Below are 15529 nucleotides of genomic sequence, written 5' to 3' on the forward strand. Positions count from 1 at the left end.
AAGGCTACTCAAGGACGTTGGTTGCATTTCTGAGGAATCTTCAGCCTGCGTTAGCTCATTACCAAAAATTTCATATTTCTCTGCCAGTTTGTCCTCGATCATTTTGACTGCGAACGTGGTTCTCACACACTCAGACACGAAACGCATTTACATACAGTAAGTAATGAAAACAAATTTATGATAAATAATCAGATTGAAGATTCGATTACAGATGCAACTTCCTGCAGAATCAGGTGCTGAATGAAGGGCTAATTATGGAAGCTGTTACATTTATTTAGGACCTGTTTCTGACCAAAACTTCAATATATCTGCATACTTATTAGCACAATTCGCAACAATGTCGGCCGTTCTAAACACCATTACAGTTTTTCTTTATTAGATGCTACCTAGTTCCGACGAGACTTAAGCCTAATTATGATAATCAAGGTCTCCATTAACTTCAGAAGTCATCAAAACTACATCAGAACCGTTTCATCATCGAGCGAATAACAGACTAGTGCATCACAATGCTACAATAATACGACACTGTGTCCTATGAACCGATGGAATTTAACCAAGTGAGCAGTATGAGTAGATGAGAGTTGGAGAAATAAATTTTGCATAAAGCACCTGCTTCTAGTTCTCATTATCTGACTGATTATTGTCTTGTTGTGGCCTGACGGGGCCCCACAAGAAAAGAAACGTCGTTCTGAATGAAACGTAAACCAACACTAATAAAAGAATATAAACAACAGTCATTTGATCCGGTTACCGAAAGCCTGTAGCATTCTATCAAGTGCCCTGGATCTACTGTTCCTGTAGTTAGCCGGTCCGATGTCACCTTGTGAAAGAAGACATCAGATGTTAATGGATTATGAGACTCCGTTCTCTCTACGTGCAAGAACTGAATTTAAAACAAAGTATAGATACAGAATCACTGAAAAACTTTTTTTATCGCAGTCCCTCGTGATTATGGTAAATAATAAGATCGAGATCTCAGATTCCGACAAAGACTAAGAAATTGGCAATGAGCTGTCAGTCGATCGTTTCCGATACTGCTGAATAACACAGCAAGAAAATTATAGACCAAAGAGCAATATACAACTCATAAATACTGAAAATACGTGGCTAATAAAACTTACAAAAAATTTTCGCAACAAACACAAAACTTTGACACGATCAGACACCCGACGGCAATTTCGCAGTATACACGATGGAGATGCTGACGCTGAGCTGACAAGATTATATCTACATCTACATTACTACTCTACTATTGACACTTAAGTGCCGCCCGCATCTCGTGGTCGTGCGGTAGCGTTCTCGCTTCCCACGCACGGGTTCCCGGGTTCGATTCCCGGCGGGGTCAGGGATTTTCTCTGCCTCGTGATGGCTGGGTGTTGTGTGCTGTCCTTAGGTTAGTTAGGTTTAAGTAGTTCTAAGTTCTAGGGGACTGATGACCATAGATGTTAAGTCCCATAGTGCTCAGAGCCATTTGAACCATTTGAACTTAAGTGCCTGGCAGAGGGATCATGGAACCACCTTCAAACTCTGTCTCTACCGCTCCACTCCCGAACAGTGAGCACGAAAAATGACAATTAAATATTTCTGTGTGAGCTCTGATTTCTCTTATTTTATTACGATGCTCATTTCTCTCTACATAGGTGGTCGGTCATCAAAATATTTTCGCATTCAGTAGTGAAAACTGGTGATTGAAATAATTTCATGAAAAGATCTTGCCGTAACCAAACACGTTTCAACGTTTTTTTTGTTTTTTTTTTTTTTTTTTTTTTTAGTGTTGACAATCCAATTCGTGTATCATATCCACGAAACTCTCTCCTCTGTTTCGTGATAATCAAAACGAGCTGCCCCTCATTGAAGTTTTTCCATGCCTTCCGTCGATCTCAGCTGGTAAGGATCTCATACAACGCAGCAATACTCCATAAGAGGACGGAGAAGGGTAGTGCAGGCAGCCTCTTTAGTAAATCCGTTTCTTTTTGTAAGTGTTCTCCCAATAAAACGCAGTCTTTGGTTTGCCTTCCTCAAAACATTATCTACGTGATCGTTGCAATTTAAGTTGTTCGTAGTTGTTGGCTCTGAACACTATGCGACTTAACTTCTGAGGTCATCAGTCGCCTAGAACTTGTAAGTAATTAAACCTAACTAACCTAAGGACATCACACACATCCATGCCCGAGGCAGGATTCGAACCTGCGACCGTAGCGGTCGCCCGGCTCCAGACTGTAGCGCCTAGAACCGCACGGCCACTTCGGTCGGCTGTTCGTAATTATTATCTCTAGATATTTAGTTGTATTCACAGCCTTTAGATTTGCGTGGTTCATCGGGTAACCGAAATTTAACGGAATCCTTTTAGTAGTTCCGTGGATGACATTGCACTTTTTATTATTTAGAGTCAATTGCCACTTTTCGAACCAAACAGTATCTTGTCTAAATTATTTTGCAGTTGGTTTTGATCTTATGATGTCTTCACTAGACGGTAAACAGCAGCAGCATCTGCAAACAATCTAAAAGGGTTGTTTTCATTTTCTGCTAAATCGTTTGTATAGTGTGTAACAAAAAGGTATGGCCATAGTTTCAGGAAACATTACTCACACGCAGAGGAAGAAAATTTTATATGGACGTGGTTCCAGAAACATTTCCATTTTAAAGCTCAGTTCCTTCAACTCTTCAACACACTAATCATCCGAGAACAACACATTTGCATTGAAGTGCTGGTTGACACAGTGTTGGATGAACCATTTGCAGAAGTGTACCAGTGCAGGAAAGTCAGCTGCAGTTCATGGTACTGATGTAACATTCTAGAGACAGTTACGTGGTCAACATTACCTGTTGTAGATAATTGGCTTACGCTGACACTAGGGTTCTTCTCAACTGCATGAAAAAGTTCCTCCTCTAGTTGAGGTGTCCTCGTCCTTCTAGGCCTCCCCCAGTCTCGAGCATTAGGCTTAAACGTACAGTGCTTCCCTAAGAGGACTATCTGTTGCTTCAAACGCCCTCCTGACGGGACACTTTCGTTCTGGAACGCCACGGCCATTACCATCTGCTTATCCGTGCAGCACACAAACGTCTGACAACTCTGAATTAGACCACACCTCCATCGCACTGTACCGGAAACCAAGTGCGTGATGATAACAGGTGCTACGTGTTTGATGCTAGCAGAGCAATGAAATTAGTCAAGTGTAAACATCAACTTCGTTCAAATGGAACGACAAACACTGGCGGTGAACCTAAGAATTAATACTTACTGTACATTCTAACGAACGTAACCAAGAGCATATTTTGAAAATTAATGTAAGACATCGTTTCATGTAACCCTAGCACATTCTAGTTCTGTGTGTTTCCAACGACACATGTGATTGTCAAGAGAAGTAGAAAATGAGCTCTAACATGTAAATAAAGCGTTTCCGGACCCATGTCCATACAACACATGTTATTCCTGTATGTGTCAGGAACGTTCCCTGAAAGTTTGATCACACCTTTTTGTTAAATCTTGTATAGATTAGGAAGAGCAGATGGGCTACAGCAGTTCCTTGGAGCCGCCAGATACCGCCGTTAGACAAGGTGAATATTTAATGAGCTGTACGAGTACCAAAATACAATGTGAAGTTTTGCCATACAGATCAAGGCAGAAGGTGTACCAAAAAGAAACATTAAGAGGATGGACAACAACATGTTAGCCTTGAAGGAATGAAATGCAAACCAGTTTAATAGGCTCTAACCACTCTCGGAGTAACAGAATAGTCGTCCTCTGCACCGTCGTTGTTGCTGCGACGTGAAGCCTCCGTTATAGATTCTTTCCAGTTAGTCCATAGTCGCGGATTTTAAATGCGCCGCTGCTATATGTGCGGCCCCAACGGGAGAAATCTAACATAGCTGTGATGATGGCAAAAAGCCTTAATACCTTGGAGCCATAATGGTTAACGTGTTCTACGTGCCTGCAGAAGGCAATGAAGGATTGTGGAACATACGCGGCTAGCTGGATTCACTATCAAAGTGCGGATTATTGAAAGAGAACGAGGAGGAGTGGCATGTTATCCTTATGGGTCGAAATGAAAAAAAAATATAAGAAAAGAAAGCTCCAGAAAGAATCTTTCACTCTGTAGTGAACTGTGTGGTGTTTTGAAACTTTCTGTCAGACTTCGTTCTGAAAACAGTTCCCTAGGGTGTAATTAAGCCACCTCTCCTCGATGTTCTCCCTTCCAGGAGAGCGAATCCAGCGAGGTATGCAGGGTTTATATAAACTTGTACGGACAACTCTGACGAAACACTGTGTATCACGTTGTTCATGTTCTTTTGATGGGGTCCAGTATCCGAACCGCGTCAGGAAATAAAAAAAAGTATTTGTGGTACAGACATATGTACCATGAACATTGGGACAAAACGAATGATTCGCGAGCACAGGATCGCCTTTATCTTTATTGCCGGAATCACTTGAAAACACTGCCACCTTACGATTCGTTACAGCTTAATGATGTCACTGTGACTGAAATCGTCCTCAGCACGATAAAAACTTTCATTTACCCTCTCATTCGAATTTCTATTCTGACTAAAAATATGCGAATCATCGTCAAAAATCTCTTAAAATATTATGGATTCGTTCATTTCCTTCCGTTTTCTGAATAGAGTGCAAGGAACTTAGAGGTTAAAAGTAACTATCTGAAATAGCACAATACAATCAAAAGGGTAAATAATCAAAAAGTACATGAAGGCAATCAGATCTGATATTGGTGTAAATACTTAAATAAAGTAAGTAGTTTAAAATAAATCGCAGCAGGTGGCATGTACGGACAGCGTGTAGAAAACGGACGGAACGCGAAACACGAGTAAACTCGGGATCCGTCCGTATTGTGTTCAGTTATGTCAGTGCAACTATGACTCTGCATCTTTTTTGCATTCATGTCGTTTGAAAAGAATGAGCGAGGTACTAACAAAAGCGGAACTGTAAGGACAGGTCGTGAGTCGTTCCCGGGTAGCTTATTCAGTGAGAGCATTACCTGCGGTAGGCAAGATTCTGGATTTGTATCCCGGTGCGCCATACAGTTTTAACCTGCCGTAAAGTTTAAAAAATGCATCTGATATGTCGCTGACGGTCGTACCAAACAGCGGAGTCAAAGCCCATACATCAGCAGGAAGCATGTTGCCCAGGAATGAGTAATCAAAGCCATTAAACAGAGAATAAACATATCCAATTTTTCATTGCAACCACAATGGTTTTATTTTACAAAACCGAATGAAATAAATGGAAAGCACTTATATATTTCTTTTTTATTTACTTGAGCTAATACTGCTTTCACTTCCGTTGTTTACAAAATTCCTTGTTAGATCCATCAGACGGGCTGATGATCCTGACCTTCAAACAATAAATTAATGAATAAATAAAAAATTAATTTTCAGATATCTAAGACAAAAAATGACATTATAATTCCGTCAGAGATAGCAAAGAAGGATCCTTTATTGTATGATTATATGATAGCGGAACAAACACTGGTAGCAGTTACTTCTGTAAAATATCTGGGAGTATGCGTGCGGAACGATTTGAAGTGGAATGATCATATAAAATTAATTGTTGGTAAGGCGGGTACCAGGTTGAGATTCATTGGGAGAGTGCTTAGAAAATGTAGTCCATCAACAAAGGAGGTGGCTTACAAAACACTCGTTCGACCTATACTTGAGTATTGCTCATCAGTGTGGGATCCGTACCAGATCGGTCTGACGGAGGAGATAGAGAAGATCCAAAGAAGAGCGGCGCGTTTCGTCACAGGGTTATTTGGTAACCGTGATAGCGTTACGAAGATGTTTAATAAACTCAAGTGGCAGACTCTGCAAGAGAGGCGCTCTGCATCGCGGTGTAGCTTGCTCGCCAGGTTTCGAGAGGGTGCGTTTCTGGATGAGGTATCGAATATATTGCTTCCCCCTACTTATACCTCCCGAGGAGATCACGAATGTAAAATTAGAGAGATTAGAGCGCGCACGGAGGCTTTCAGACAGTCGTTCTTCCCGCGAACCATACGCGACTGGAACAGGAAAGGGAGGTAATGACAGTGGCACGTAAAGTGCCCTCCGCCACACACCGTTGGGTGGCTTGCGGAGTATAAATGTATATGTAGATGTAGATGTAGAAAGGACTTGGAAGGAGGAAATAAGATGATCACCAACAAAAGCAAAACGAGGATAGTCGAATTAAGTCTGGTGATGCTGAGGGATTTAGATTAGGAAATGAGACAAAGTAGTAAAGGAGTTTTGCTATTTGTGGAGCAAAATAACTGATGATGGTCAAAGTCGAGAAGATATAAAATGTAGACTAGCAATGACAAGGAAAGCGTTTCTGAAGAAGAGAAATTTGTTAACATTGAGTATTGATTTAAGTGTGGAAGTGAAAATGGACGATAAATAGTTCAGACAAGAAGAGAATAGACGCTTTCGAAATGTGGTGCTACAGAAGAATGCTGAAGATTAGATGGGTAGATCACATAACTAATGAGGAGGTACTGAATAGAATTGGGGAGAAGAGGAGTTTGTGGCACAACTTGACTAGAAGAAGGGATCGGTTGGTAGGACATGTTCTGAGGCATCAAGGGATCACCAATTTAATATTGGAGGGCAGCGTGGAGGGTAAAAATCGTAGAGGCAGACCAAGAGATGAAAACACTAAGCAGATTCAGAAGGATGTAGGTTGCAGCAGGTACTGGGAGATGAAGAAGCTTGCACAGGATAGAATAGCATGGAGAGCTGCATCAAACCAGTCTCAGGACTGAAGACCACAACAACAACATGACGAAAAAAATATGACATGGTAAGGAAAATACCCCATTAGGACCAAGATGATAATTGACGATCAACCATTAGAACAAGTTTCGAGTTACATTTATCTTGGTTGTGCTTTCCCTATCAAGGATGATGAAGTGAAGAAAAAGCTTAATCGATTTCAATATATTTGCGCAATTATACGGCGAGCAGCGGAGGGTAAGGAGAGAGAAGGAATTCAGATGTTATAAGACTATAGCTGTGCTGACACTGCACGTGGATGCATAAAAGCAAATACAATCGTGTGACACGTGGTTCCTCACGTCGGTGAGAGGATCTGCTTTACTAAACAGTTAACCCAGTTCCTGGTCGCCCGTTCCATTTGCAGGTTGCCTATGTAACGACTTTTAGTGGCAATAGAAATTTAATTTTTCAGTGTCCCACATAATTATAGATCGAATTTAGAAATTTAAAAAGCTGTCGTAATCTATTCGTTAAGAGATGTAATCTTCTGTTTAAGACTTAACACAGTTACTCAAGCTGAGAACGAGAGCACTTAGCGACTTTGCACAAACTTTACACATAACCTCAAACCTGGAAAATTTTTCTCACTGCACCCGCCTGCAAAATAATGATAGGAAAAAAGTTTATAGTTTACTAAATTTTTGCTCTTTATGCAGTAAAATTTCAGTAATAACCATGACGTTTTAACTTATCGCTTGTTTGCTACTATCTCTATTCGCAACACATTTTGCAGACAGTACCTGCGTATATTATTGAACATTCCACCAAAATTTTATCATTGTACGACACACAGTTCAGGAAATATAACGTCATAAACATTAAGATGCATGAAAATCTAGCGTTTGAAACTGAGCAGAGTATACTCATGAATATTTGATAATGAGAGCTCTTAGCGACTTCGAACAAACTTTACGCATAATTTCAAACCTTTTCTAAACTTCTTCTCGATTACGTTCTTTACATCAAATATTTAATGCATTAACTCACTTGTTAAGTAATCAGACGTCTGATGTCGTTTCATACATGGGAGTTCGATTCTTTAAGAAATAGGGAGTGAGGGAGGGGTTTACTGGCACTTCCTAAAAGATAAAAACATTGGCTGGTTGCGAGTAGGAGTCGCGAACTGAGATGTCGAACAAACTCAGTTCTGTACGTTGACATCTTATCCATCCTGGGAATCGAGAATCTCAACAATTACTGCCTGTTATCGATATCGATACTGGAAAGATATTAGTCCCGAAAAACTAAACCCATATCAAAATCTCTGTAGTAGTTCCTCAGACTGGTCTGGACATACAAGAAGAAGCCAGCAGGGGACATCAGCTTACGTATATAGAGAGAGAAAAATTAAAAAACTATTTTCTATTTACTCACTAAAACATGACTACAACTTACAGTTTACGTTTGCATGCAGTAATGTTCGTCATTATGTTTTTGGCTGGTGTATGTTCAAATGGCAATAGATATTTTTATGTGATACAATCACAATTTAACGAGTTTCAGATTTTTTACTTTGCTTGTACTGTGAAACCGTGCTTCTTGACCAATTTCATGATTGTAGGTCAGTGGGAAGTATCGTATAGGTTTTGACGAGTGAGTTGTCGAGTATCAAAATATATGAGCTAAATGGACGTATCTTTTGATTGAAGTGACTCAAAGCTTTGAAAGTTTCACATCACCAAGGGACCATAGACCTTAATATGTCACATAAATTTGAACTTGATACATCTACTCGCCCCTGATAAAAAGGGTTCTTAACAATCGGACAGACGGACTCACAGATAGACGGCCGACAAAGCTATGCCATAAGGGTTCCGTTTTTACAGATTGGGCCACGTAAGACTAAAAACACAACAAGTATGAGTAGCAGTTGAATGTGTTGTCGCTTAATTACAGAATTTCCCTAAACGAAGAAACTGGGAAAGTCACGTATGGAGGAAAATAGAATTGCGCACCTTGCCCATAGACATCATCGTACAGCGAGGAGTGTTGTTAATCGACACATGAAGACATGACAGGAAAACTGAGGTCGAAACAGGCTAATAGCCAAATCCTTGAGAAGGAAGTCAATCCGATAAGTAAAAATGGTTCAAATCGCTCTGAGCACTATGGGACTTAACTTCTGAGGTCATCAGTCCCCTAGAACTTAGAACTAGTTAATCCTAACTAACCTAAGGACATCACTTACATCCATGCCCGAGGCAGGATTCGAACTTGCGACCGTAGCGGTCACGCAGTGTCCGCAGCTCGTGGTCGTGCGGTAGCGTTCTCGCTTCCCGCGCCCGGGTTCCTGGGTTCGATTCCCGGCGGGATCAGGGATTTTCTCTGCCTCGTGATGACTGGGTGTTGTGTGATGTCCTTAGGTTAGTTAGGTTTAAGTAGTTCTAAGTTCTAGGGGACTGATGACCATAGATGTTAAGTCCCATAGCACTCAGAGCCATTTGAACCATTTTGGTCGCGGGGTTCCAGATTGTAGCGCCTAGAACCGCTCGGCCACACCGGCCGGCAAGTAGAAATGAGTCGGTGCATTAAATGTGCTATTGAAAAGAGAGCATACTGACTTGACTATTAAGTTTTGCCGGCACTCGGGTCACTATTTAGTTTCGACACACCAAGAGTCTCACCAAAAAATGTAAACACCAGTACCATAGGGGCTGTTTCCGTGAGAGTCTCTGTTGTATTACAGTCCCGGTGCCTCAGAGGGTGCTACACTCGACGCTAAGATCGCTGCACGATTGGCTACTCACCAGCAGCAACAGCAGCAGCAAGCTGAGTAGCGGCATCAGCGGTAGCGACGGCATCGTGGTGTTGGAGAGGCTGTGACGCCGGCGGTGCTCGCGCGTCGGCGGCATCTGGGCGACTGTGCGCGCGGTTCAAGGTCAGCCGGCGGCGGCGGCGACGCCGCGGCAGCCGGTGGGTAGGCGGGCGGGCGCTTTCCTCTGGTGGGGACGGCTCTCGGCTCTGCCGCTGGTGCCGGTGCCGACGGTGACCCAGTTGGCGCTTCCGGACGGGCCGCTGATCTCACGCGCGGGAAAGCGCGCCGGGAGCGGCTGCCCAGGGGGCGGCGTCTCCAGCGCCGCTGTCCCGTACCTCTCCGAAATGACTGATACACAAACAGTATGTTCTATGCTTCACATATACCTACAAACCGCTGTGACGTGCATGTCATTGTACTTCCCACTGTGCCACATACAATATCTGATCGAAAATATCAGGAAACCTAGTATCGTCTCCTTCCAATGAATAGGTGTTGCCGGCCGAGGTAGCCGACCGGTTCTAGGAACTACAGTCTTGAACCACGCGACTGCTACAGTTCGAATCCTGCCTCGGGCATGGATGTGTGTGATGGATGTCCTTAGGTTAGTTAGGTTCAGGTAGTTGTAAGTTCTAGGGGACTGATGACCTTAGAAGTTAAGTCCCATAGTGCTCAGAGCCATTTGAACCATTTTTGAATAGGTGTTGTAGTCACCTTTTCTGATCTCTGTGACCCATCTATCCCTCTTGAACCTACCTAATTTTCTCTTTCCATCTTGGCAATCTGTTTTCTGTCACTATTTCGACATGATCTTTCCATTTCATTCTGTCCTCTTCCCTCTTGTCATTAACTGAAAAGATTTATAAATCTGATCTTACTGTTTCATTCCTTATTTTATCCGTTTTATTACATCCCCCAACATATGGTTCAAATGGCTCTGAGCGCTGTGAGACTCAACACCTGAGGTCATCAGTGCCCTAGAACTTAGAACTACTTAAACCTAACTAACCTAAGGACAACACACACATCCATGCCCGAGGCAGGATTAGAACCTGCGACTGTAGCAGTCACGCAGCTCCGGACTGAAGCGCCTAGAACCGCTCGGCCACCTCGGCCGGCGTCCCCCAACATATCTCGTGAAGTTTATCTCTGGGCCATTCGTAACCATACACAAGAGTTGGTACAGCCATAACTTTGTAGAATTTCATTTGTGATTCTTTCCTGGTATTTCTTCCTAGGAATCTTCCAGTTGTTCCACAGATAACTTGATATTCATTAACCTTCTTCTCAATATCTTTGTCAAGTTAAAAATAACATCACATCTCAGATAAGTGAAGTGGGATATTTGTCCTAAAATTTTCCCACTTATTATTATTTTCGATCTGACTGGATTCTTTCTTTGTAATTCATTATCTTTACTTATTTGCAGATACAGTTAAGTTGTAACATATCACGATTTTGCTCAGTCTATAAACTACTCTTTGTAAATTATCTTCTGTTTCCGGATTAATTGCCTGGTCATCGGAATATAACATAGTATTTCATGGTACGCTACATCCTATTTTAATTCCCAACTGTACTTCATATTTCCACTTCATAACTAGGTCGTCAATACTTAAATTAAATAAATTAAGTGATAGACCACACCCTTGTCCAACATCAGGACTTATTAAAATTTCATCTGACGTTTTCGAACCAGAACTTATAACTATTTTTATATTTACGTATAGACTCTTAATGGTATTCATATTTACATATAGACTCTTCAGGACATTCATAAGGTGTTCAGGGAAACCTTTTACTTTCAATATTTAGAAAAAGATTTTTTAACTTATCAAGGGGTTCCTCATAATTAATAAAGGCTAAATGCGTTTATAAGTCAAATTCTCCACATTTTCCAATAATTTGTATTATTATTAATATACACTGAAAATCCAAAGAATCTGGTACTCTGCCTAATATCGTTAAGGGCCCCTGCGACCACACACAAGTACCGCAACACAACGTGGCATCGACTCGATTAATGCCTGGAGTAGTTCTGGAGGGAACTGACAGCATGAATCGTGCAGGGCTGCCTATAAATCCATAAAAGTATGAGGGGGTGGAGATCTCTTCTGAACAGCACGTTACAAGGCATACACAAGGAATGCACAATGGACATGAACTGATGGTGATCAGACAGGATGCTTACGTACGTTTCACTTGTCAGAGTCGTATCTAGACGTACCAGGGATTCCATATCATTCCAACTGCGTATGCCCAACATCATTACAGAGCTTGAATAGACCCCTGCTGACATGTTTGGGGAGTTTGGTGGCCAGCGGAAGTGTTTAGACTCACAAGAGTGTTCCTGGAGCCACTCGCTAGCAGTTCTGGACGTATGGGATGTCGCATTATCCTGCTGGAATTGCCAAAGTCCGTCGGAATGCACAATGGACATGAACTGATGGTGATCAGACAGGATGCTTACGTACGTTTCACTTGTCAGAGTCGTATCTAGACGTACCAGGGATTCCATATCATTCCAAGTGCGTACGCCCCACATCATTACAGAGCTTGAATAGACCCCTGCTGACATGCAGGGTCCTTGGAATCATGAGGTCATCTCCATAACCGTAAACGTCCATCCACTCGATACAGTTTGAAACGAGACTCAACCGGCCAGACAACATGCTTCCAGTCATCAACAGTCCAATGTTGGTGTTGACGGGCCCAGGTGAGGCGTAAAGCTTTTTGTCGTGCAGTCATCAAAGGTACACGAGTGGGCCTTCGGCTTCAAAAGCCCATATCCATGATGTTTCATTGAATGGTTCGCACGCTGACACTCGTTGATGGCGCGTCATTGAAGTCTGCAACAATTTGCGGAAGGGTTGCACTTCAGCCACACTGAACAATTGTCTTCAGTCGTCGTTGGTCCCGTTCTTGCAGGATCTTTTTCCGGCCGCAGCGATGTCGGAGATTTGAAGATTTATCGGATTCCTGATATTCACCGTAGACTCGTGAAATGGTCATACGGGAAAGTACTCACTTCATCGCTACCTCGGAGATGCTCTGTCCCATCGCTCGTGCACCAACTATAACACCACGTACAAACTCACTTAAATCTTGATAAACGGCCATTGTAGCAGCAGTAACCGATCTAATAACTGCGCGAGACACTTGTCTTATATCGGTGTTGCTGGCCGCAATACCGTATTCTGCCTGTTTACATATCTCTGTGTTTGAATGCGCATGCCTGTACCAGTTTCTTTGGCGCTACAGTGTGTCATCGTTTCAAGAACATCCCTTTCTGAAACTTGATTGTTCTTCTGATATTATTGCATAAACGATAGTTTGTAGTCTTTGACTAAGAATTCTCTCATAAATTTTATATCCTGTATTTAGTAAAATTATTCCTCTATAATATCTTGTGTCATTCCTGTTGCCTTTTTGAACTATAGAAATAACTTTAGCTGTTTTCGTTGCGTCAGGTACACAAGAGTTCTTACAACATATGTTTAAACGAAATTGATGGAGACATAATCTAAAATGTTTCCTCCATAGTTGATTACACCTAGTAATGCATTATTAATATATGGTGTGTGCACTCTTCCCCTATCATGACAGCTTGGACACTGCTGGAGACACTTTCAGTCATGAGGGCGAATGTCTTTGGAGTCTAAACTACGAAAGGTAGTGTCGTTCCACCCACGTTTCTCGTTGAAGTCGAAGTTCTGATGTATCCGAAAGCTATTCCCTTGAGTTTAGGTCCTGACTCTTGGCGGAACACTTCGTTTCAGGAATGCTACTGTCGTCAAACCATTGCCTCACCGGGTACTGTTTCATGCTGTACCTAATAATCGTCGTGTCGGAACTTCTTCTGCAGTACGCAGGACACAAAGCTGTAAAACGGTTTCACATCCTTCCTCATTTAACGCTGTCTTAAGCGCACTAAACATGACAGGTAACTTTCTCCAGCATTCGCGAAAACCCAAATCCTTGCGTCGGATTCCCACAAGGTACAGCGTGATGCAGCACTCCAGGTTGCTCGTTTCTACACTGACAAGGGGAGGCCGCCAATTGTGAAATTCAGATTCGATTCATACTGCGCATAATAAAAGCTCATGGCCAGAGGTGTAATGTGGCAATGCACCAAGAAGCACTTCCCAGCCGTTGTCGAGAAAATCGACAGTGAAAAGAAACCGTTCCGGTGAAATACTCTCTACGATTAATAATTTTCTACAGCGTTGTGGCGCAGCGGTAAGCGGCCTCCCCTTGTGAGATGCTAAAAATCGTGGGATACTTCCTAATATCGTGTCGGCGCTCCTTTTTCCCGGCTTGGAGCAGCAACTCGGCATGGCATGGGCTCAGCGAATCGTTGGAAGTCCCTTGCAGAAATATTGAGCAATGCTGCCTCTATAGCTGTTCATAATAGCAAAAGTGTTGCCGGTGCAGGATTTTGTGCATGAACGGACCTCACGATTACATCCCATATATGTTCGATGAGGCTGATGTTGGGCGATCTGGGAGGCTTAATCATTCGCTCCAGTTGTCCAAAATGTTCTTCAAACAAATCGTGAACAGATGTGGGCTGATCACCTATAAATATTCCATCTTTGTTTGGCTGCAAATTGTCTCCCAGTAGCCGAACACAACCATTTCCAGTTAATTATCGCTTCAGCTGGACGAGAAGACCCAGTACATTCCATGTAAACACTCTCCACACCCATAAGGAGCCGCACCAGCCTTCACAGTACCCTGCTGACAAGTTGAGTCTATGGCTTCGTGGTGTCTGCACCACACTCGAACCCTTCTATCAGCTCTGAGCAACTGAAATCTGGACTCATCTGATCAGGCCACGGTTTTCTAGTCGTCTAGGGTCCAACCGATATGGTCACGAGCCCAGGAGATGCGCTGCTGGCGATGTCGTGCTGTCAGCAAAGGCAGTCGTGTCGATCGTCTGCTGCCATAGCCCAATAAAGGCAGATTTCGCAGCAGTGTTTAACGGATACGTTCGTCTTACGTCCCACATTGATTTCTGCGATTATTTTACGCAGTGTTGCTTGTCTGTTACCACTGACCACTCTATGCATACGCCACTGCTCTCGGTCGTTAAGTGAAGGCCGTCGGCCTCTGCGTTGTCCATGGTGAGAGGTAATGCTCGACATTTGGTATTCTCGGCACACTCTTGATATCGTGGATCTAAATTCAAATGGTTCAAATGGCTCTGAGCGCTATGGGACTTAACATCTGAAGTCATCAGTCCCCTAGAACTTAGAACTACTTAAACTTAACGAACCTAAGGACATCACACACATCCATGCCCGAGGCAGGATTCGACCCTGCGATCGTAGCGGTCGCGCGGTTCCAGAATGAAGCACCTACAACCGCTCGACACACCGGCCGGCTATCGTGGATCTCCAGATACTGAATTCCCGAATGATTTCCGAACAGGAATGTCAGATGCATCTAGCTCCAGCTATCATGCTGGGTGCAAAGTCTGTTAATTCCAATCAAGCGGCCATAATCACGTCATAAACCATTTCATATGAATCACCTGAGTGCAAATGATGGCTTCTCCAATGCACGGCCCTTTTATACTTAGTGTACGTAATACTATTTTGTCACCTCAGTGTACACAAAGCAAGTAAACTTAAACTGAACGTGCCCAGCTATAAGTGCATCGAAACTGCACCATGGATGTTCAAAACGGGCGATTTCAAAAGCATATCGTTCTGCCTGAAAGATAATTTCCTCGTTGCGGGGCACAGAACAAAATCTACAAACTTAAACCGATAGCCGATCCTTTGCAGGTCTTCTTGCATTTTTAATAAAATTTCTAAACATTACGGCGTCTCTGTATACACTGATGGAAATATAAAATGTTATAACATGAAGCACAAATCCGATATACACTGTGTGTGTGTTTATATAGATATATATACATTAATCTCCGTGGAGGTATTCATCGCGGTATACAGGGTGATTATAATTTAAGTTAAACTTTCAAAACGCTCTAGAAATAAATCA

At 42.6% G+C, this 15529-nt stretch overlaps 1 protein-coding gene across 1 annotated transcript in view; it reads right to left on the reverse strand.

Annotated features, from left to right (window-relative positions):
- The window catches only part of LOC126482045 (elastin-like), a 175254-nt gene extending 165637 nt beyond the window's left edge, over positions 1–9617 (reverse strand). The window contains exon 1 of the mRNA XM_050106019.1: positions 9513–9617. Coding sequence (XP_049961976.1) covers positions 9513–9617 — 105 coding nt within the window. The remainder of the gene's footprint in view (positions 1–9512) is intronic.
- Positions 9618–15529: the final 5912 nt, after the last annotated feature.

This window comes from Schistocerca serialis, chromosome 5 (genome assembly GCF_023864345.2).
Source record: "Schistocerca serialis cubense isolate TAMUIC-IGC-003099 chromosome 5, iqSchSeri2.2, whole genome shotgun sequence".
NCBI classification, from domain to species: Eukaryota; Metazoa; Arthropoda; class Insecta; order Orthoptera; family Acrididae; genus Schistocerca; species Schistocerca serialis.